General features: G+C 44.7%; 1 protein-coding gene across 2 annotated transcripts in view; it reads right to left on the reverse strand.

The window, feature by feature from the left end:
- The window catches only part of FHIP1B (FHF complex subunit HOOK interacting protein 1B), a 436,229-nt gene that overhangs the window by 26,816 nt on the left and 385,104 nt on the right, over positions 1–24,309 (reverse strand). For both annotated transcript variants that reach the window (XM_078658708.1, XM_078658710.1), the window contains exons 10-11: positions 11,616–11,794; positions 9,712–9,874 (exon numbers count right to left, since the gene is read on the reverse strand). In XM_078658708.1, coding sequence (XP_078514834.1) covers positions 9,712–9,874; positions 11,616–11,794 — 342 coding nt within the window. The remainder of the gene's footprint in view (positions 1–9,711; positions 9,875–11,615; positions 11,795–24,309) is intronic.

Here is a 24,309-nt window from a genome sequence, read left to right on the forward strand (position 1 = left end):
GTGGGAAAAGAAGCAGGCGAGGGGAGGCGTGAACAAGTTGTGGGGTCCAAGGGCAGTAAAGAGCACACTATTAATAGCATCAGAAAAAGCGAAAGAGCTAAAAGGATGAAACAAAAAGGGCTAAATTGTGTTGAAAAAACAGAACAGCGCACAAAAGGGCTGGACAGGCAAAGACAGTTTAAAGGGCTGAACAGAACAAAAGAGCATAAAGAGGAAAAAGGCACATCAAGGAAATGAAAGGAAATAAAAGGAGTGAAGGAGCAAAAGCAGCGAGACTGCGCAGCTGCCAGGGGAGCAAAAAGAGAGTCCAAAGGAGCCCGAGATAGAGATAGCCTTTTTCTACTTATCCCAATGACAGGGAGAACGCGCAGCAGACTAGCGCAACGGGCGCGCCACAGGTGCTCCGAAGGTTTGCCAAAGGCAAGCCCATCTGCGCCTGGACCGGGCCCAGGGCCAGAACCCCTACACAAAATGAGATAGGCCTAAAGAGGATTAGCTACTCTAGTATTGAGCTGCTCTGTCTCAGGACTTGGACACATTGTCAGACAATGGCGAGGTTGACGGAAGCCATTGTCCGACCTGCCAGCGCTCTTTCGAATTCTCACCTATCGGAAGATTGACTACACCCCAGACACATCATATTAGGCTAAATAAAAATATCACGAAGGCTAGGCTAATTAACTCTCGATCCTTAGTAAGGCACAATACTGAAGTGGCGGAACTAATAGAAACCCAGAAGCTTGACCTCATTTTCATTACCGAAACCTGGGCAGATGACGCCTCTGATGTAGATCTAGCCTTAGCTATCCCAGAGGGGTTCTCTATCATCAGGGCGGACAGAAAAGGGAAACGGGGGGAGGCCTGGCCATTATCCAGAAATACATTTAGGGTGAAGGGCTCAAATCAGGGCAGTAACCCAGACTCAGAGACACTAGCCTTTCAGATTAACATCACGAGTAACTATACATTTAAAGGCCTTTTGATATATAGACCACCTAGGGCCAAAACACCTCTGATTCAATTACTCAGCCCATTTCTAGAGTCCAGCGTTAAGGGCTCAGATTATACTGTCCTGGGTGACTAATTTGCACCATGAAAAAAGTGAGGACACAAGCACGACCACTCTGAAGGATGCACTGGCCAATCTAGCCTTGGAACAGATTGTCATGCAGGATACCCACAAAGCAGGGCACACTCTAGATGGGATTTTTACCTCCAATAGCGACATGGAGATAGTAGAAACCTTGCAGGTCCCCTGGTCAGACCATAAGGTAATAATTTTTTCCTTAAAGGTGAAAGAGAAGGCAACTGTATCCGCCCTGCAACCCAGGCGAGCCACATACCATGATTGGTCTAGGATAGACTCCCCGAAATTAATGGAACAACTCTCACTATCAATTCCGGCAACATTGACTCAAATCAAATCACGAGCTGGATAAACCCAGTGGTCAAAGTTGCAGCTCCTTTAAAAAAAGTCAGCTTGGAGGAGGAGCCTAGCACGGGACCAAGATGGCCGCGTGATCGCGTAGCACCGCGAGACCCGTTCCTCCGTTCGTCTATCCTGTCACCTATCCTGAGACCCGAGGACAGTTTTAGGTGGTGGAATAGTATCGCTGCTCACTCGTCCAATTGCGGCTCGAGGAGTGCATTTCTACCCCCCTAAATCGTCGTCCGAAGTTTTGGGCCTTCCTGTCATCTAGGCAGCGGACACTGGTGTCGGAGATGGCCGGGACCTAATGCGACAACAGCGGCATAGTCTACCGGAAGTGTTGCCCCCTTCTGGAACCACCCTTTGGGCCCGCCCTTCATCGCTGGGCGCTTCTACTACGGCTTCCCCGGCCTGACCCGGCTGCCCATGGTTCTGAACTCGGAGCGTTGGGGAAGTGTGAAGTGTGATCGGAGGTGTCTCCTTGTGTCTCCTTGTGGAACGATTGCCTGGTTCGCCCGAGTCCTGATTGTTCACCCGTCATGGCAGCGAGAGTGGATTCCGAAAAACCCTCCACCAAGGGTGGCAGGGTCCAGAGATCGGTCCAATCCAATAAGTTGGACAGGTATACTCTCCCGAAGGGATCTCCTAGCGACCAGAAACAGCCTCCTGTAACCGGGGCCACCTCCCAGACCGTCAGCTCCGAGCCTTCTTTACAGGACATAATGGAAGTCGTCACTAGAATTGAAACGTCTATGGTGACTAGAATGGATGCGCTCGACTCTAAATTAGACTCAGTTAAGATTGACGTTAACCTTCTGCGCACAGATCACGCTAAGACCAGTGAGAAAGTGAAGTCCCTCGACATCAAAACATCGAGCCTGGTCGATGACACCGCTGAGCTCCAAAGAGAGGTCCGGGCTTTGCTAGCTGCACGAGAGCAAAGCGGCTGCTCGACGATTACGAAGGTCGTAATCGTCGCAATAACGTTCACATTTTGGGTGTTGCCGAAAATGCGGAATCGCGCTCTCCTGATCTCTTTGTCGAAGACCTGATCCTCAACCATCTGAAGCCTAAGGGACTCAGCAAGTTCTTCACTGTGGAGAAGGCGCATAGAGTACTGGGCGGTCCGCCGAAAGTGGGTGCTTCACCTAGGCCCTTGATTGCGAGAGTTCTGAACTTTCGGGACCGGGATGCCATCTTGCAGGCCTCGCGGACGGACAGCCCGCTACGATATGAAAATGTCACCGTGTCCTTCTTGCCGGACTTCACGCAAACAGTACAAAGGATGCGTCAGAGTTTCCTCCATGTTAACCGGAGGTTGCGTGATAAAGGGATTAAGTACTCTATGTTGTACCCGGCTAAGCTACGAGTTGAAGCAAACGAGCGGACTTGGTTCTTTGAGACTGCGGAGATTGCGTCGGACTGGTTGGACACTGTGAGACCTGATAACACTGGAGAACAGCAACAGGCCACTGAGGAAGGTCGGCAGGGCCTAGAATGAGACTCTCCTGCCCTCAGTGTCTACTTGCTTTTGGCCCCTTGGGGAGGGGGGGGGGGTTGACATGTCCCTTCATTAACGTGTAACTGTACTGATTGAGACAGAAAAGTTTGTTCCTTGGGAAGTTATCGGGGGGGGGGAGACGAGTCAGGGGCTGCGCGGCAGGCGCCTCCTCTTCCTACTTTTAGTAACCATTGTTGGGCGGGGCGACAGGCACACTGCGAGTTGGGGATGGGGCGTTGTCCTGATGCAGGGGTGCAGGGAGGGGGGCGGTCTTTGGAGTTGGGGAGGGGGGTTGTTTTTGTTTCCTGTCTCCTGTTTTTGGTTTCGTTTCACTTTGTATTAGGTGTTGACAGTTATGAGTGTGCGCGAAGGAGTGGAGTGAATGTCTAGCCTTAATCAGGGATCGGGGATTCGGGTGCTGAGTTGGAACGTTAATGGCTTGGGAGACAAAATTAAAAGGGGCATGGTCAGTCAGTTTATTAGGCGTCACTCGCCAGATGTGGTACTTCTGCAAGAGACCCATCTCGTGGGCAATCGTTGCATGGCCCTTCATAGAGGGGGCTATAAGTTAATCGCACATGCTGGCTTCACGACAGGGTCTCGGGGTGTTGGGATTTTGGTGAGGAGGGCCCTTCCGTTTGAGGTGCAGGCTGTGTGGTCAGACCAACGGGGTAGATATGTGGGAGTGTCCGGGAGAATCGGGGGTAAAGCTGTCACTTTCCTTTCTGTTTATGTTCCCCCGACCCTCCAATCTGACACATTTAAGGATCTTGCCAAGGTTTTCCTCTCGTTCCCGCTTGGTCTCCTGATCCTGGGGGGTGACTTCAACACTGTTTTAGATGGTAGCCTGGACCATGTTCCGCCCAGATCGCTCCCCCCGGCCCGTCAGTGGCTCTTTGACTTCTTGGATTCTTTGGGTCTAGTTGATGCTTGGCGTCTTTTAAATCCTGCACTTAAGAGTTGTACGCATCTCTCAGCGGCACATGGATCTATGTCACGTCTTGATCACATCCTGTTGCCCGCTGCGATGGTTGATACTGTGCGGGAGGCTCGTCACCTGGGTTGGGGTATATCCGACCATTCTCCGGTTTAGGTCCGCGTGGAGCTGGGACAACCTATGGTTGGTAGAGTTGCACCCATCAATGCTTGGCATCTTCGGGACCTGATTATTAAGAAGGAACTCTGCGGGGCATCCGAGCGCTACTTCCAGCACAACCAGAGATCGGTGGACTCGGCTCAGACGTTGTGGGAGGCCTATAAGGCGGTCTTGCGTGGAGAAGCGTTGTCTCTTATTGCGGGTAAGAAGAAGAGGCGGTTGGCGGAGATCACTGCGGCTGAGGCTGGGATTGTCCACTTGGAACAACTAGCCGCTGGGGATGCTACTGATGAGAATCGGCATCGACTGCGCCTCAGGCAGGATGAGTATCATGGGCTATCTAGGGAATCGGCAGTAACGCAACATAATGAGGTCCAAAGTAGAATCTATGAACATGGAGATTAGGCAGGTAAACTTATTGCGTGGCTGGAGCGGGGTGATCGTGCATCCCTGCTGGTCTCTGAGCTTGATGGTGTTGGTTCGGAGACTTTGACAGACCCTCAGTTGATCACGGATGCTTTTGGCTCATACTATAAAAATATCTATTCTTCTTCAGACACACATGACGGCCCGGAACATGCAGAGATGATTAGGGACATTATTATGCCTCGGTTGTCTGATGATGACCGGAAGTATGTGGATTCTGCTATCACTGATGACGAAATCGCGAGAGCCGTTAGGAGCATTAACTCCGGAAAGGCTACAGGCCCCAATGGTATTCCCATTGAGCTCTATAAAATGAATGCCCATAAAATAGCGCCTCATTTGAGAACCATGTTTGTACAAAGTAAGAAGGTTGGCATCCTCCCTTATGATCAGCGTATCGCCAATGTTGTCGTAATACACAAGTCTGGTAAGCCCCGCGCCTCCCCCTCCTAATATAGACCTATCTCCCTCCTTAATGCTGAGCCCAAGATATTGGCTAAGTTGTTGGCGATCAGATTAGTCAAGATGACATCCACCTTGGTGCACCCAGATCAGTCTGGCTTTATGCCACGCCGTAACACCGCACTTAACCTTCGGCGTTTGCACGGCGTTTTGGGTAGGGCCCGTGAATTGTCACAACCCGCTGTGTTGGTGTCCCTTGATGCCACCATGGCCTTTGATCGGATCGAATGGTTATATCTCTTTGCTGTCTTGGAGAAACTGGGCTTTGGACCCGAATTTAATGGATGGGTGCGTTTGCTTTATACTGCCCCCTTGGCCCGTGTGGTTGTCAACAATTGTCAATCTAACGATTTCGAATTGGGAAGGGGGACGCGACAGGGATGTCCGTTGTCTCCCCTTCTGTTTGCTTTGGCACTGGAACCCCTGGCGGCTTGGATTAGATGGGAAAGAATGATACGTAGCTTCAGGTGGTCCCCTGATTGGGAGGATAAGATTTCTCTCTATGCTGATGATATGCTACTATATCTCTCCACGCCCAGATCCTCTTTGGATGTCTTTCTTGACATTCTCAGAGTGTTCGGTGACTTCTCAGGCTTTGCGATCAATTGGTCTAAGTCCGTATTGTTAGTATTGTCCGGGGATCCGCCAGTGGTCCCGCAGAACTGTCCTCTTCAAGTAACTACTAAAGGTTTTGTTTATCTGGGGATCTATATTGCTTTGGACTCTAGGACTAGGTATACTGAGAATTTACTGCTACCATTGGTTAGATTGCGCGCTGATGTTGAACGTTGGAGGGCATTGCCTTTGTCGCTTCTGGGTAGAGCGGTTCTTTTTAAAATGTTAGCTCTTCCGCGCTTCTTATACGTTCTCCAGAATGCTATGGACCCAGTGCCTGTCAAATATTTTAAGGAGATTGAGGCGCTCCAGAGACTCCTCCTCTGGGGTAGCAGGTCCCGTATCGCTTACACTAAACTTACCCTGGCTTGGTATGACGGCGGTATTGGGCTTCCGGATTTGCGGAAATACTATTGGGCCTCCCAGTTGGCGGCTATTAATCAAATAGTTTATGGCCTGCCGGTGGACCCTGGGTATGCTATGGATCGTAGTCAGTCCCCCGGGGGAGATTTCCTTCGAACCCTGTATAATCGGCCAGGACGCTTTTCCCTCACAGGTCCCACCTTACATGCGGTAAGGGTTTGTCATGCGGCTAATAGAAGTCTGGGATGGGAAGGTAGATTGACCCTCGCGACCCCTCTCTTTAGCTCTGCCAAACTTGGCAATTTGTGTACATCCAAGAGCTTCGATAAGTGGGAGTTGATTGGACTTAGCCGGATAAAAGATGTCTGGGGGAGGGAGGAGATATTGACTTTCGAGGCGCTCCAGCAGAGACACCACCTACATGCCAATGAACACTTCCGCTACCTACAGGTCAGGCATGCCCTTCTGTCCCATGTTTCGCCGGGAGATTCCCTCCCCGAAGCCTCCCCCCTTGAGGATCGTGTGCTGGATGGGCATCTGCCCGAAAAAACCATCTCTTTAATGTACCGCAAACTAATCAATCACATGGGTGACCCACTGGGGTCTCTGCGGGAGGCTTGGGTTGCCGATGGAATAGAAGTGGATGATGAGGACTGGGTAGATGCGGTGTCCTCCCCCAAGGTAGTGGCTGTGCAGATGAGGTTGCGTTTGGTGCAATTGAAGATTCTACATAGGGCCTATTTTACGGGTCCCGGGTTGGTGAAGATGGGATGGTGTGCGACTGGTGAGTGCAAGAGGGGATGTGGAGAGGTCGCAACGTTTTTACACATACTGTGGCACTGTGATAGAGTGCAGGCCTATTGGCGTGACATACATGATATTCTGCGAGATGGCCTGGGTTGTGAAGTGCGATTGGAGGCGCGTAGGTGTCTCTTAAATGTTTGGGAACCCACAGATCTTAATCAATATCTAAAGCAATGGGTTACACTGGCTTGTATGATTGCCAAGCGCAATATAGCACAGTTGTGGGGAGCTACTCTCCCGCCACAGCGCGCCAAATGGGCCCAAGATCTTGATTGGTGTATGTTTAGGGAGCGTGCTGTATATGTCGCTAGGGGCTGCCCGGAGAAATGGGCGAAGGTATGGGGGCCGTGGAATGGTTACCGAGGAGATATTTGTGTTCCCCCGGCTAGGCGAACTGATTTGGACACTCTGGATTCCCCTTGATCCCTAGTTTTTACAGTTTTTGTTTCTATCCTGTCGGCGAGACTTATTCTGCTTCGAGCACTGTTGTATTAATGTCGAAGTATTCCCAATGCAATGTTCTGTTTAAATTTTTTGTTTATATCTAATAAAAAAAAAAAAGTCAGCTTTAGGAGGACAACCCCTTCTCAAACCATGGTTCACTAACTCACTTAAGACGCCAAAGCAAAACTCTAGAAAAGCTGAGAAGAGATGGAGGACCAACTATGACCAAGGGCTGAAAGAAGTCCCTGGCCATCTACAAAAAATTTATTTTAGCAGAAAAAAGCAAATATTTTATTCAAAAAATTGACATAGCAAATAATTCTAGTAAAGAACTCTTCACCACCATAAAAAAAAACAAAATTTGACAACAAACAGGCAGTTATCAGTTCAGAATTTTGCAATAATCTGGGCCAATTCTTCGTCAAAAAAGTGACATCAGTTTAGGAGTCATTTATAAGGACTGACAAGCATCCGCCCGTACGGCCAAACACTGATCTCAATGAGGGACCACTGCCCCCAAAACAGGATTCTTAGTTTCATTTCATTTGGTGGATCCATGTCCACCGAAGGTGATGCAGTTATTCCCCGAGCTGCTAAGTGAGCAACTAGAAAAGCTATTTCTACAAATAGTAAAATCAGGCCACTTCCCAGATGCATGGAAAACCAGCTCAGTGTTGCCACTACTAAAAAAAACAAATTTAGACCCACAAGAACCCGGGATCTACAGACCAATTACAAGAATTCCTTTTGCTGCTAAAGTTCTAGAGAAGTTATTGAATAAACAGCTGGCCCAATTTCTCTCGGATGGAAATACCTTAGACAACTCGCAGTTTGGCAAAAACCTTGCTAGTGGAGCCATGCACTTTGTAAAGATGTGGGATGCAGATTTGAGGCCAAATAGTATAATTTGAACTTGGTAGATGCATCCAGGTTTGAGGAATTGAAGGTATTTTAATGTCTGGGGTGTATGGGAATGTAAAACTATGCGTGCTGCAAATTCAAAAGTCACATGTGATTACTTCTGCAAGAGGAAGAGCTTGTCTAGCAGAGTGACCATCCTGGACAACTGCTTTTTGAGGTACTTGGTCGAGTATTGTACGTCTAGTATCAATCACCTACGATGCATGATCAAATACCTCAGAAAGCAGTTGTGCACTGCTTTTATATATAACCAAAGGCTCCCAGCTCAATGATGGGGAATGACGCAGTAGGTTACAATGCTGTAACATATACCCTCCAGGGCTGGGATGTTAAACCTCTTCATATTTCCTGACCTGCCAAGTAATCTACTAAGGCGTAAACAAAGTCAACTACAACTTTCTTTTTCCATCATGGGCTGGCTGTGTGGAAAAGAAGTCAATGGAGGTAGCCTGAGTCTTTTATTTATCACTACATTATGCCAGTGAACAAGGGGATATCCCTTTCGATTATAGGGTTAATGGATCTTAATTTTCCCCTACAAGACAGTATACATCTTCCCACTTGGAATGTGGTCTTTGAATGGCTACGTGAGCAACGTGCAGAGTATTCTTGCAGGTAGTAGCTGAGTTTTGAGGTGGGTACTTAGTGGTCTTTCCCGAACATCATATACATGGTTGTATATAGTGAAGTCAATAATGTTGACATGCACTTATACGGACTCCATTTTATCGACTAACAGTATATTGACATGGTAAACATATGCAGGGAAGTGTGGATTTACTAGTCTTCAATCCACATTTACTTACACTGATGATATAAAGTCAGTCGATATCGTAGAGTTGATTTAAGTGCCAATAGATTTTAAAGTCTCAATTTACTGGTAAAACATCCTCTGCTTAGACAGTGCAGTTCAGATGCTCTGGCCTTCATGCCATACTGTCAGGAGAGGGACTCCATGAGGAGATTTTCTCCATGAAATGAGATTTGCAGTCACCTTCTCATTGACCCTTCAGTAAATTTTCACTTTGGCTTATGATCAATCTCAATATTGTGGTAGTGAAAGCTGGGGATGGTGAGCCAGAAGCCCCTTATGCAGGAACATACTCTCACCCTTAGCCTTACACTCATCAATTATTAAAGATGATATACACTAGTGATAAGAAAGAGGTCTTCAGGGATGTTATGTCTATGCTGCTAGTATAATTTGGAAATGATGCGTAGTTAGCTACATAAAAATACAGCAAAAGAAACAGACCCCATGTCTCTGGTAGCTGCTGGGACTCTGAAGGAGCACACACAATTCATCAGGAAAGGTATCCCCTCTGCAATGGTTTTATATTGAATTTATCCAAAATGTAGAACTAAAACCTACATTTCATTGTGGCTAGGTCAGATCGCATGGCCAAAAAAGAAATAAACAATTATTAAGGCTCCTAGTGCTAACCCTCTGGACCTACGCATATTGTACCTAAGTTGAGTAATAATAAATGCACACTCCAATTTCAATGAAAACTGTACCAGTAATGTTTCCTTCATGTTACAACTGTTTCCAACACTTCCCTTAGACTACTAGTATTTACCTGTGGTCTTATATAAAGGTTTATTTATCCATTGTAAAAGTTTTTTAGTGCAATGGGGTGATGGACTTACCTAAAGTCTCCGAGCGACGCAGAGTGGGTACGACATTCTGAGAGTCGCACCAATCCAGCTTCCCTCGTGCAATCAAGTATTTCTTAGCTTTGAACAGCAAGGTGGGGAAATCTTCTTGAGATGCTGCAAATGCTTCAATTTTGTTTTTTACAGATCCCAAGACCTACATAAAGGAGTGGAAGAGAAGTGAATCAGCGTGCTTACACAGCACATATTTTATAAAACATCCAATTTCACTACACTACATTGCCTAATAATAATTATGCTTTCCATTAACACACGGCATCAGCCACTGAAAACAGAAGTTACCTTCATTTCGCAGTACACTGTTAGTACCATCAAAAATGAAAGGTTACTTACCTGTTATCATCAATGTCCCTCAAATGAATATTCTTTTAGTTCCTAAACTTTAGACTATCTTTGCCCAAGTGCAGTTTCTCAAAATACATTTCGGTAGGCAAAATAGCTTTTGCAAAAGAACTTAAAGAACTGATGACTACACATTAATTTTCAATGTAGGGCAATTACCATTTGATTTTTATGCTACGAAACACATCGGAGATAAAAATACAATCTTATTTGAGCCTTAAAAAGAAATACCATACAAAGATAGAAATGGTTCACTTAGGCTTCATCCTTATCATGAAAGAATTTTGACACAACTTCTTTAAAAAATCCAAGCATTCCCACCTACCCCTCGCCGTCCCAGAATGCACTGCGCTGGCAGTCAAGCTCCTCACTCTGACATGAAGCTCTAAATCTGCCTGCTTTAACATGAGCATGGTGGGCTATTAATGAATTTAAAGATGAGGGCCCTAATGGAGAATTAGGACTCACGCCCCCGTTTCCTCTCCACCCGAGGATCATCCTTGATGCAAATACAAATTAAAAAGGAAAAGTGAGTATAGCAGAGGAATGGAAGGTAAAAGGTCAGAATTCAGTTCCAAAAAACATTTATGTGGGAGGCGTAACCAAGATATATGCTACTTTGTGAAATCAAATGCCAAACTCTATATTGCTACTCTGGAAAGTTTAAAGTTTGGGACACTGAGTAGAGCAGAAATTGGCGCTTTGACCCTTTTAGAATAAGCCTTTTGTTTCCTTGGCCAGTCGGCCTTTTGGAAACTGGCAGCAGTGCAATACTCTCTATATCAAGCTATCAACAGTCAGAGGTTGCTGAACTGGCGCAGAAAGATTAAAAAAAGCTGTTTTGCTCTATATGAATCTCTAGATAAGATCATACTCCAGAGTAGGTAAGGACTCTTCTGTTGGAAAAGTTTGATTTTAGAAGAATGAGGGCAAAAGATTTTGATTAATATGACAGTTGATGTGACTTCTGGAAGAAAGTATAGATACTTCAAATGGCAATGCAAAGTACTAAGACTCACTGCCCCTTTGCTTAACAGGTGAACCGGTCAGTCACATATATTTGAATAAATAAAATAATTTTGCAATAATAGTTAATAATAATTCAGAAAAAAAGTAAGTGCAAAAAACTTACAACGCCTCATCAAAGCAAACATTTATAAACTTGTGTATAAAGAAGAGATAAAGAACAGGCGATGTGAGTCAAAAATAATCAAAAAGCCCCACACCAAAGAGAACTAAACTGCTCATTTCTGAACTAAATATACCACTGCAAAGTACTAGCTAACAAAATCATTCAGTGTCCAATGTGTATAAAACTGATTTTTGTTGTTTTGTGCTTAAGCAACACCACCTCTCCCAAAAAATAAATTCTTAATTGGCATATTCTAGATCAAGCTGGGCACAAAATGGTATCAGGTGTATCTGGCTCAGACTGTGAAAGTGCACAAAAGCAAGGGAAATGTAACTCTGTGAGGCTAACGACAGGGAGCCCAATAGCAGCAGAAACAAGGCATGTGTCTGTCGGTTACCAGTACCTGGATCAGAGATTTGACACTCGGCTGGAAGACCATGTTGGTGTTCAGTAAAAAGGACCGAAGGAGAGGTTGGGGGTGACAAGCGAGCTGTGCAAGGATTCCAGTGAGCAGGAAATTCACGTACAAAGAGTTCTGCATCATGTTCTCCAGCTTGGCAAACAGAACAGCAACAAATGGACCTTTAGAGACCAAGGAGAAGGAGAGAGGACAAACACAATCAATGGGGATCAGTAAACACATCCAGCAATACACTGAAGAAACAAAAACAATCATAAGTTCAAGAAATAGCTCTACACTGGACTACAAAGAAAAGCACAAGGAATGGACACCACACAGGGAAAGCCAGGATGGGTTCCACAGCAGTATTCGTACAAGCACCTTGAGACCCTTGCGGGTGAGTAGTGCGCTATACAAGTATCAATTTATATTTACATTCACATTTACAGGCTGCAGTACAATAGGTGACAATTGTGGTTTTCTCTCTGTTGGGACTGGGCCATTGACCTCAGACTGCGGAGTGTTAATATGGTAACTCCCATCTCTTGGCATCTTATTTAAACTTGTTTCAAGTTGACAGAGGAAGAAACTGTGATCATCTGCTAATTTGTGCATGAAAACAGCTGGAACTGATGACAGATACTGGTTCTGCCAAAAGGCTTTGTAGGTTGAAGGAGGGTCCCACAGTTCTATGTGTTCTCGACCAATTGTTTTCCTGCCTAAACCTCGCTTAGTGACCAGAAAACTGCCAAGGTTGACTAATTCTATGTGATAACTATTTTCTTGGGAAGAAGACCGTGGTTTCTGGCCACATGGGACAACCAGTCCTAAAAACCTTGGAGGAGAAAGGAAGAGGAGGAGTCCCACTTCCATTGGAGATGGCGCTATAAGGTGCTGCTAATGTCCCAGAAGTTCAGGAGGAACACGACCGTAATTCCTAGCCACAAGAAACTACCATTCCCATAATCCCTGTGGGAGAACGAAAGGGGAGGAGGAGCCCCTCTGTACTAGGCACTAGCGCTACAATGCGCTTCTTCTGGCCCCACCGCATGGGCAGCACACAAGCCTTGCACGGGCCAAGGACAGGCCCATCCATGCCTGTCAAAGCCAGAAAAGGGCAGGGCGACCATATTTGGCTTTGATTTTTTTGATGATTTGTTTTCATCTTCAGCATGTTCCCAGCAGGTAGAAGGTATTGTTTTTAACTCTCTAGCCAGGCTAAATTATTTACCTTCGGATATTCTCCAAATTGTTTTAACGCTTAGTTCTCTTTTCCCACAGATATCAAATTCAAATGGGATCCAAACGCCCAGTCAAGATGAGAAAAAGAACTGACAAAGAGACTAATTAGTAAACAACTGAATAAGTATCAAGGTTTAGCATCTATAGTTTTTGGCAATTTGTTGGCAGTCTGATTTGTGTTTTTTTGCACTGTACTAAGGTATTTGGTATTTATTAACTGTACAATTAATTAAAATATTTACAGTAAAAGCAATCAACATGTTACAGCTAAAACAGTAAGTAGAAAACATTTTAAACATTTTAAAAAAAGGAATTTGCCGCCCGTCCCCAGTTCCACCACAATCAGCCTTCCCCAGGATTTGTGGATGCTGAGGTGTTGTTTTTTTGGCAGTTCGAAAGCTCACATTGTTCTATAAGTATGGATACCACTGTGCATCTGTGGCAGGTGCCCATTGACCTAAGGTCCGTATTCCTGTGAGGCTCTGTCCTAGGGGAGTGCTAGAAGAGCGGAAAAGCATCAATGCAGATTTGAGACCACCTCGTCATCGTTCCTTGGGTTTGTAGTACATTGCTCCAGAGTTTTGTTTCGTTCATTTGCAGTTTTTAAGGCGATCCGGATGCTGTAATCAATTGCCCCAGTCTTACTTGGGTCATCGTGCTAGACTTGGAAAAGCACAAAGCTGACGCTGCGCTACAGGATTTTATTCCATAGATGGTACAGATTGGACGCAGTAGTCGCCTTCGATCGTCGTTGAATTTCGGGCAGCAGCATAAGAGGTGCAGCCACTATTCTTTCTTATGTGGGCAGAGTGAAGTTTGTGGCATCTCCCCTTCGGGCCCATGCTGGATTGAAGTCTGCAATTCCTAGAGTGATTAATCTCATGGACAATATTTTACTTCGGGTTGATGGAGTGAGAGCGTCACTTAGGTAAACCTGGGCTTTGCCTGCCGTATAGGAGCTATTCAGTGGGTCGAGGTGTGGACTTGAACAGAGGGATTTACAATCTAGATCGAATTAAATTTCACACACTTGTTTATTTATAACTCTTTTCCAGGTGATCATTGGAATTTCCGGCCTTGATATGCTCTCTTCCACTATGTTCAATGTCTTGATTGCTTTATGCAGGGCGATGTGCCAGAGCCTACCTGGCTCTTCGAACATAGCTCTCAGTTGGTGTTTTAGTGAATTCTTTGGGGCCCTTAAAATCCTGAGATAAAGTTTTATAAAGTCCCCCTGGCACGTCAAGTCGGGCCTTGCCATGCCTAGTTCCAGCCTTAGCCTTGCATTCCTTGCTGAACTCGGAATTTGGAGCACAGTTTTATATGCTTTAGATTGTGTTGAGTTTAAGCTAGCGTGCTGTGACCGGGGAAGGTAAGGTGGCCATAACTGATTGCTGGTAGAAGTTGCGCTTTTAGAGCTTTCAGTATTGGGCCGGCAGTCGGGCTCATCAGGTGGTGGTTTAATTGCTTGAGAAGATGTATCATGATGTTGGCCTGAATACTCTGGTGTTTCAAGTGGGCCTTCGCATTCGCCCGTTCCGTCAGCCAGACACGCAGGTAATTGTATGACTCTACTGTATTGATATGCAAATTGCCCATTTGCCATTGCGCTTTCTTTTTCTGGAGGTAGGTCCTAAAGATGACAACCTTGGTCTTTCCTTGGTTCACATTGATTCTGTTGAAGTGATTTAGTGCAGTTAGGGTTCTTTGGAGGCCCACCTTCGTGTGGTCCATTATGGCTGTGTCGTCGGCGTATTGGAGCACTGGCAACCTCAAGTTACCTAGTCTCGGTGCTACTAGGCAGGCTCCTTTTAGGGCGGCCCCCAGATCCGCTGTGTAGAAGTTAAACAAAATGGGTGCCAGCACGCACCCTTGCTTCAGCCCATTCTCTGTGAATATTTTCGAGGACACTGTGCTGGTGCTGGTTTTTACTCTTACCCATGTGTCCTCGTAGAGCGATCTTATTGCCTTCAGTAGGTTTGGCGGAATGCACCAGTTTCCGAACTTCCACCATAATCTTCTGCAAACAATTTTATCAAATGCTGTGCTATGTATTTCTCTTTTATTTTTACACTGTTATTCATTTGTGTTTTTTTACACTGTGGAGAGTATTCTACTGTTTGGATGTTGAATATTCTAAGTTTTAGGTCCTTGGTTAACAGTACAAATTAAGTTAGCTAATATGTGGCTTTGTGATATGAAACAGCGAAGAGGTAGCACAAAAAGCCCCCAAAAAATCGAGCACACAGGCAGCCAATAAATGCACGGTTAATATAGATTATTGTTATAAGAGGTCGAATCTTTGCTGAAGGATAAGGCTCCAGTAAAGGGCACTCTGTATGAGGGTAAGAAGGTAGCACACTTTTTTTATATAAAGCAGAGACTGATGACATTCCAAAGACCAGGCTGCCCCAAGGCAAAGAGGAGGTGATTTACAGTACTCCCCTAGAGTAACTCAATAAGAATGCCATTTACCACACAGTACTCCATAACACACACAAAAAACCAAGAATCCCTAATAAAAACTGTATTCATTGGACTCAAAAGTGTTTGCGGCTGTCATTCCATTGTCCGGTTGGATATCACACATGTTGATCGTGTTTTTGTGCCAAGTGAACGGTGGGACTACATGGTGATAGCACTCAGACGCTAGTCTTGTACACGTATTGATCGCATTAGAGCAAAGACTTTCTTCAACGGGCAGCTCCGCTATCCAGTTCAAAATAAGAATGCTATATTCCACACAGGTTTGGAGCAGAACTAGGGGCCTAAATGATATTAGCCCTCATCGAGACAGAATCTGAAAAAACCTACAAATAACAAGTTGCATTATCAGTTTCTACCCATTTTACAGAGCGAGACCTGCTTTGAAGACATCACTTTTTCTCTATTCCCTCCTTGCTATCCAATTTGCCTTCCTCTCCATCCCTGGAAAATATAATACTAGCCCATAGTCTCTCTTTGCCTGACTTGTGCGCCCCTTTCTTAATCTGACTATCGATTCATAGCACTTCTTGACCTTCTCATACAGCAGTTGCACCCCACCTTTGACATTTCTTCTCCTGTAGATCCCCTCTGTCATTCCCTCCCAGTTGTGTTACCTGAGACCTCCGCAGGACGCCTCTCCCTATTCTCCTTCTTGTGTTGAAGCAGGCTTAGAAGATCGACAACTACAAACTGTTTTCTTTTTTACAAAACTGAAATGCCTGGTTTCTATTTTTTTATATTGTTACTAGTAGCAGTATTTTAGGAATTGCAAGAAAGTGTCATATTATTCTACACGTTCTTACATTCACTAGTCACTTTTCCATCTATTTGCATTTTTGTCATTTTGCCCCCTTCTCCAAGGTGGACTTTACTCAGTCTGGAGTTGTCCAACTGCCAGACTAACTTGAGAATTCATCAGTCTGAGGCATGGTCATGACAAGGACATGACTGGGTGTGTCCAAGCTGAACTCCTGTGCTCAGGGCCCAACTGTGGTTTACTCTATAAAAATGCAACTTCAATAGAAGAAGTCCAGATCAGCCAGGTGAATGCAGGAGCCAGACTGCAGTCAGGGCAATGTCCCTTCTTAGGTCAGGGGATCTCGAGTAGCAGCCTGTCGTCAAATTTCCTCTTCTTTTCTTCTGGAGAACTTGCGTTCCTGATGAGCTGACCACCCGAAAGTGAGTGATGAGCTATGAGAGGACTGCGTTAAGTGCCTACGGCACCGACACACAGAGACTAAACCCATAGTCAATCACAGACAGTAATCAGAAGGCTCCCCTTTTGTGAACTCAAACTAATATTGCTGAACCTGGGCCCTTCATTCCAGGTGACATTTTCAATATTTTATTCTTTAAAAGGACTCATCGATACTGGCAAATTGTACTATCAAGCCCAATGTAATGCCTGAATGCTTGTTTGAATAGTACTGTTTCAATAGTTACAGAGTCATCAGATGGGTAACTGATAGCTCTAATTAACAGGCTTACTCTTAATGCTCAGTGTGAATTCTCCTATGAAAAGGAGAGCCTTGCTGCGGTGACTCCTTACGGAGCTACAACAAATTGTACGAAGCTGGAAGTGGATATATCTCACCTAACGTCGCCTCTCTATACTTTTCAGTACCACTCCTCGCCCACACCAAAACTGTATAAGCTTCTGACTGGGTGTCATTCATTGAGATAAAGAAGAGCTAAATCGTAGGACTGAGGGCATGGTTTGGAAGGAGAATGGTGGCATTAAACTCTGTATATGGCTGTAAGGACAGTATGCATTTTTTTCGTCGACCTGTTGCAAGTCGTTTTTACAATGGGCAACCTGTTGGAGGGAGGTTAACTCAGTGCAGCACAGGAACTCAACAACACTGGACTAGTCCAGACCCGTAGTCTCCTCCTCGAACACCCACTGCCCCAATGTAGTTAGGGGGCATTAGAAAATTAGATTGGGGATATAGACACAATTAATATTTGGAGATTGCACCTTATAGATATAAAGGATGTTACTTTTTGTTCCAACACGTTTTAATAACTGATGTATTCCTGATTCATAGGTTTATGCTCCCTTCTGTTTTGACCAGTCAATAGGCACCCAGCTACTGCCTGAGCATGCCCCAGTGATGTTCGCCTTGGGAGGCACAGACTTCACCAGCAATGGCACATCAATGACATAAGATTCTGTGATCCCATTCCCAAAGGTTCAATTAGAGAGGCATCAGAACACGACTTTCTTGAGAAAGTAGTGGATGATGCCTCCTGGTTGAAGGTGTGGGATGCTGTTAAAGCTATTGTAAGAGAAGAACTTCTACAGCACTTTATTTAGGCTTGACTGAACTAAGAACAAGGACGAAGAAACACATGTAAAACAGCTGATACAACGTGAATGACCTGTTCCCTTAAAATATACATAGAACTGTTTGAGACAGGAAAGAGTTAGTACAAGTCTTAATAGGGTAAACAGCTTCCAAGATGCTAAGCACAAAACAAGTCTACTAAGAAAGAGGGGAGAACGCTGATAGACTAGTGGCTCACAAAATTAAGCAAGTTTACACATGTACTGCTATTAAACATATTACTAAATCGGAGCTGGTTGTGGAGTTGGATGCGGAGACACTCAAGCATAAGAGGAACATAGGTATGCCCTGATGGCTTCATAACTTCTTTCTATAATGCTTATCAGAAGCTCATGATGAAACCTCTGGCAAAGATGTTTCACAAAACAAACAAAAATCCTAATTCCGGTGGGTGTTGCAGATCAATACATTTAGTGAGCTTTGGTATAAAACTTTCAAAAACCTTTTTGACACTTGTCCTGGGAATATATGGCCCAAGATCCTCCATCTGGCTCAGTCTGGTATCATAAATACAGACAGCCATGGGTAATATACAACTGGTGTAAAGCCATTCTGATGTGACTATCTGCCATAGCTGGATACGTAGCAGGCATGTCATACAGCTGTCTAGTACTTTTTAGAGGAGGGTCCTGGAAAATTAAAGATTGGTTCCTGTCATCCAGATTTATATGCTGGAAATTGTTCTACTGTATGCAACCAAAAAGAAAGTTAACACTTCTATGACCTTCTTTTTTACAGAGGTGCATCATCACGTCTTCTGCTCTGAAAATAGAGCCCAAAATACAAAAGAAACAACTCCGATCCCAACAACCATTGCCTGACAGTGGACCCAAATATTGTTTATAAATTGATTCTATTTGTTGACGAAGTCCTGCATTGCCTGAGTAGTCCTGAATGTTTGCTCCCGGCAGCTGTGGAAGAGTTGAGAGACTTCTTCCCTAGTACCACCTTTAAAGTTACACTCTCTAATGTGGTTGGTTTGGGGCTGTCTCATCTTGCCCCCATGGAGTTGCAGAGAGGATCTGATCTCAATATGTTTCTCAGTAGAAACAAGCCCCTTGAATTACCATGGAATTAAAATTCAGTTTACTATACATCTGATTAGTTATAAAACTCTAATATTCCTCCACTGGTAGATTTTTTTAAGGTCCTCTATAGATAGGACAGATTGGAGATCTCTTGGTCTGAGCATATAGCCTACCTAAAAGTGAACTTTATACCTAGATTGTTATATATAGTTTAAATAATCCCTCTACATCTGCATATTTTCATCAATAAAGGTATACCAACTGTCCATCCCTTTAAGATTACTTTAAGCCACAGGGACAACACATCAAAACAGCAGGCATTGTGGTTTAAAAGACTGCTTCAAAAGCCTCTTCTCAATAACATTATAAGGAGAAAAATAAAGTTCCTACCTAAAAAACTCAATTGAAAACACACAACCTTCTAAGATGTTGAGTAAAGCCAAAAGTTGACCTAAAATGTTTTTATTATAAACAAAACATTCATAAAAATGTATCTAGATCTACAATCTTCAACTCTAGAATGATGAGGATTTAGGCTTCCCACAAACGGAGTATGGATCGAAGCGGCTCAACTGAGACCCCTACTAGACCTGACGAACTATCAAAGTCAAAAATTCAGGGTACAGGTTGAAAGAGAATATACTTCAAAATCTACACATGAGCTGCCATTGCGCTCTCACTGAGTTGGGAGACGTTGTTTGCATCCACTATTATCACACAGCATGACCACTGGCTTGGAAGCAAATTTTCATCAGAGACTGTAAAAAATTCCGGCCAAATGATCACAATCTAAAACAAAACTTTAGGACAAAAGTCCAACCTCACGGAAATACCTGTGGAGGTCGAGCAATAGTATAAAAGTAGGTAAATACATGACCGACCCAAGGTCATGTCACAACAGCATAGCACATCACAACCTGTTGCTTACTAAACTATCACCCTAAAATACCGAACAACCACCTGTGGCACAATTAATCACTGTGCACCATTCAACATGGCAATAAATAAATAAATAAACACCTCCTTCCACACTGCCTAGTTGACCTCCGTTTTTGAAGCAACAGTTCAGGTAACACATCTGAAAAGCTCAATTCCTCATTATTTTTATTTTGATGCTATATAGTACAGAAACTCAGTTATTGTCCACATTTCACTTTTGCAAAACTTTAAAGAAAATAATGGATTTTCATGGGAATATGTTTTTGCTGAAAAGAGCCAAGAGCCTATGAGTGGATTTCATTAACTTTGAGGTGCAACACTCCCTTAAAAATAATGACTGCTGCTTGGTGATAATGGACTTTGGGTGATTAGGTGAGGGTAAAAGTGGTATGCTTATCTGCTGGTGAGGCACATCAGACCTTGCCATAATGATGATACATCCTGGTATATTGTAGGAAACCATTTTACCCATCATGAAATGAAGAGATTTTTGGCATATTGTGGGTGTCCATTGTACCTCTCAACAAATGGGGCAATGGTGATCATAGCAAGCTATAAACCCAAAGAGAGGATTACCAATTAGGAAGAATGCAGGGGGGGAATGTGAAACCTGCAACAAACATCAGTGGGCATTTACCATCTTCTCGTAACTGAGGGGAAAGGCATAAACTGCTTACCAAACACCAGAAGGACCTTTTACAAACTCTCAAGAAATAAATAGAGAAGGATGCAACCACCCTGTGAAGTAAATCCGTGGTACACAGAGACTGGGCCGATAAAGCCTGCAATTGAATCATGCAACATGAATTGGCAATGAGAAATACAGCCTTCAGAGTCTAAATCCTCAGAGTACAACTCTACAAAGACTCGAAGTGATCACACATCAGAACAGTAAGAACCAAATTAAGATGCCACTGCAGCACAACGGTGGTGGGCACACGTGAAAGACCTTTCCAAGGAATGCAAAATAAGTGACTTAATCAAAGAAGGCAACCAAGTATAACAAATGAATGGGGACAAGGCTGATAAGTAGCCTTTAATTGTACCCACAACAGAACCTTGCTGGGTCTAGGACACATTAAACAGAAGGACAACAGACAGCTTAGCCTCTAGAGGATCATCGGGTGAAAACATTTGAGAAAAAGGCAAAAATAAAGGAATTTTGTGGATGGACTGTGAGCAGTCAAAATAAAATCCATCACTTGCAATGTAAGATTCAAATCACTCAGTTTAAGATGCTCATTCTCCATGTATGGAAGCTTAGATTTTTGCAGGTACTTCCAAAGAAACAGTTGAAGGGCAGGGTAAATGATGGGATTCAGGAGCTCTCAGCACCCTCTACGTGGTGTTTGGAATGAGCTGAGCTTGGTCCTGACTGACCTTCTTCGGGACCCTTGGGCAGACAGGAAAATGCATAAAGGAGGCCTAAACCCAAATGAAGATGGAACTTGACCTACATGGTTCCTCGAAGAGGGCTTAGAGGGTGCAAAAGGCTGGGCACAGAGTGTTCTCAAAAGTAACTCTCAAAAGTAGCAAACTGACCTACAGTAGCACGCCCCACTGGGCGAAAATGCCTTGTGGCATCTGCTGGTGCAGATGCTACTTGTGATCAGCCAGATAGTACCTGATGAGTTGATCCAACCTGATGCTGAGGCCGCCTGCAATATTAGGGACCATCATGGAGATCCTATGAGGATACAGTCACCTGCATAGTCTCACAGCCTTCAGGCAGAGCGCACGGAACCCCACTGAGCCACGCATGTAGCAATACCACCTGGGAGTGGTGTTCTCTGTCAGATTTTAGAATGAGTGGCCTCTGAAGGAGGCAGAAAAGCCTAGGAGTCAGTGGGATGGTGCACAACTCTAGAAGGTTGATGTGATGGCACTTTTCCTTCAATGAAAGAAAGTCCCTGGTGTAAACATCATACAGAATACATCCAGCCCAAAAACGATGTGGCCGTTACCACCATAAACCGTGGCTGGAGTAAGGATAACAGCCTAATGCATTTTTCTAAGTAGTAGTCCATTTTTCCTTTTTTGTGTGGTTTCAAACTACTTGCAGTTTGTGGAAGGAATAGGAATGAAACCCATGGGTGGATGTGGAAAGCTATACATTTCTGAAAAGTAGATAGCATTGTAAATCCAGCAAGAGGTCATTAATGTAGGCCACTCATGGCTTTCCCAAAGAAACGAATTGTTGCAAAAAACAAACAAATGAAAAAAAAAATAATAAAAAAATATATATATATATGAAAATAAAGAAAAAACTGTAATTGGTGACAAGGTTTTCATCAGACATTTTTTGCCTTGATGTAACATTACAAAAGTAATATACAGTACTGTTTTAATTAAGACAAGCGTGGGAACACTAAGTGGCAGGAACTTTGTGGATCCCTGTAGTTTACTGAACTTTACCTCACAGAAATGGTAGGAAAATGCTTGCTTTACACAACTGAAGGTAAGAATCTGTAGTGGGTTTATGCAAGCCACAGCACCAAGGATTCGTCCAGGTCCCTGGATTTCAGAAATCCCTAGGGCTTGCAGGGTTCCCTGGTTGCTGGCTAACTCAGAGCTCAAATCCTCGGGCCAATCACTGCAGCAAGTATGAACAAACTGCCGGTCCATAAGGATCAAATGTCCTCTGCGCTTGGCATGGGGATGGGGTTGCTCTATGCTCCATGAGTCTAAAAGACTGTTTAGGTGTAGAGGAAAGGGCCAATAGCTGGGTGGGTCACCTTATTCCATTCCCCAAAAATCCCCCCCCCCCCAAATATATATAATCTCTGGTGTCTAGTGGGCTTCCTGCCCCCTAGTATTCTCTTTCAGCACAAACCCCATCACTGTTCATTCTGAGGTGGGGGCATGGCCAATGCCGTTTGTTTGTTTTTGTAAACCATTTTTCCCTATTGTAAAGCCAGGTTGCTGTCCACTGTTGGGTGGGAGGGGGAGGCGATGGGTCAGGGGGAGAGGCAGGAGGACTGCTGGGCCTATTCTGAGGTAGGGGAATGGCCCATGCCTGGGTGGGCCACTCCCTTATTTATTTGGCTGCTTTTTCCTTGGTGTCTAATGGGCTTGCTGCACCCTCCCGGGAAGACAGATTTGAGGAAAACTCCTTTCTTCACCCTAACTTCTCCCCGGGCTTCTCCTTAAGCCTGTGTGCCCCCATTCTTTATAAGGAAGTTTTCCCTGGTATTTAGTGGCCAAGAACCAAAAATATTTTCTTTGGGAATGTGGAAGACATCATGTTTACGTCCTCCGTATCTGAGAGGTAATGCGGAGGATGTGAACATCACAGCTGGCGCATTAGTGGTTAATTCTTAAAATGAGTTAGGCGGGTGCAGCAGGTGCCTTTACTGGAATAAAAATTCAAAACAAATGAGCCAGAGTTCTAAGAGTACCATCTGTATCCGCAGGAGATAACCGGACAATAGGAAAAGAGCAAAGAGAACTTCATGACGAAGAATGGCACCTGGATAAACCAGGAATGCCAATACTGCTCTGGAGGACGTTCAAGATCCCCTTGCTGGTAGAAGGGGATGTAAGCAGGGTCAGTGAAGGTTGGCTTAAAGAAAGGAAGTGGTGGAGAGCGGAGTGTGAGGACAGCAGTTTCAGAAAGTTATTTTGTGATATGTGACAAAGTTGTATTTATTTGTATTTGTATAGTGTAAACCCATCTGGAAAGCAAGTGAGTACTGAACTGTGAGCGAAACCCTGAGATAAGAATCAAGGTGGTCTACAAGGAAGAAAGATGTGGGAGAATTAGATGAGACGGACTGGCAGGAGGCATTAGAGTCCCAGAGGGAGGTGGCGATCTCCTCTAAATTGTGCCTCGTGCAACTTAAAGTGCTCCATAGGATCTACTACACCAGGGTAACACTATGCAAAATAGGAAAGACTGCTAGTCAACTTAGCTGGCGGCAATGTGGAGCAGTGGGTACATTTTTTCACATGCTGTGGGAATGTCCAGAAATAGCGGCATACTGGGAGACCTTCGTCCTAATGGTGGTAGGTGGCCTGGCTGTGAGGCTGCTTGACAGTGGGTTAGTGGTTGACTCCCTTGAATAATGCTTTGCTTCTAATGGTGGTCTGGTTGTAGGCGGCATGGCTGTGAGGCTGCTTGACAGTGGGTTAGTGGTCGACTCCCTTGAATAATGTGTTGCCTCTAATGGTGGTAGGTGACCTGGCTGTGAGGCTGCTTGACAGTGGGTTAGTGGTTGATTCCCTTGAATAATGTGTTGCCTCTAATGGTGGTAGGTGGCCTGGCTGTGAGGCTGCTTGACAGTGGGTTAGTGGTCGACTACCTTGTACCTTTGAATAATGCTTTGCTTCTAATGGTGGCCTGGTGGTAGGCGGTCTGCCTGTGAGGCTGCTTGACAGTGGGTTAGCGATTGACTCCCCTGAATGTGTTGCCTCTAATGGTGGTCTGGCTGTAGGTGGCCTGCCTGTGAGGCTGCTTGAAATTGGGCTAGTGGTTGACTCTCTTGAATAATGCTTTGCTTCTAATGGTGGTCGGGTGGTAGGTGGCCTGGCTGTGAAGCTGCTTGAGTTTTTCTTCAACAGAGTCCATGGGAAAAGTGTTTGAAGACAAAGTAAATCTTTTTTTTGGATGACCAGGGTCTGTGGGAATGGGCAAAAGAATTGAGAAGGGGATGG

Source organism: Lissotriton helveticus, chromosome 8 (genome assembly GCF_964261635.1).
Source record: "Lissotriton helveticus chromosome 8, aLisHel1.1, whole genome shotgun sequence".
Lineage (NCBI taxonomy): Eukaryota > Metazoa > Chordata > Amphibia > Caudata > Salamandridae > Lissotriton > Lissotriton helveticus.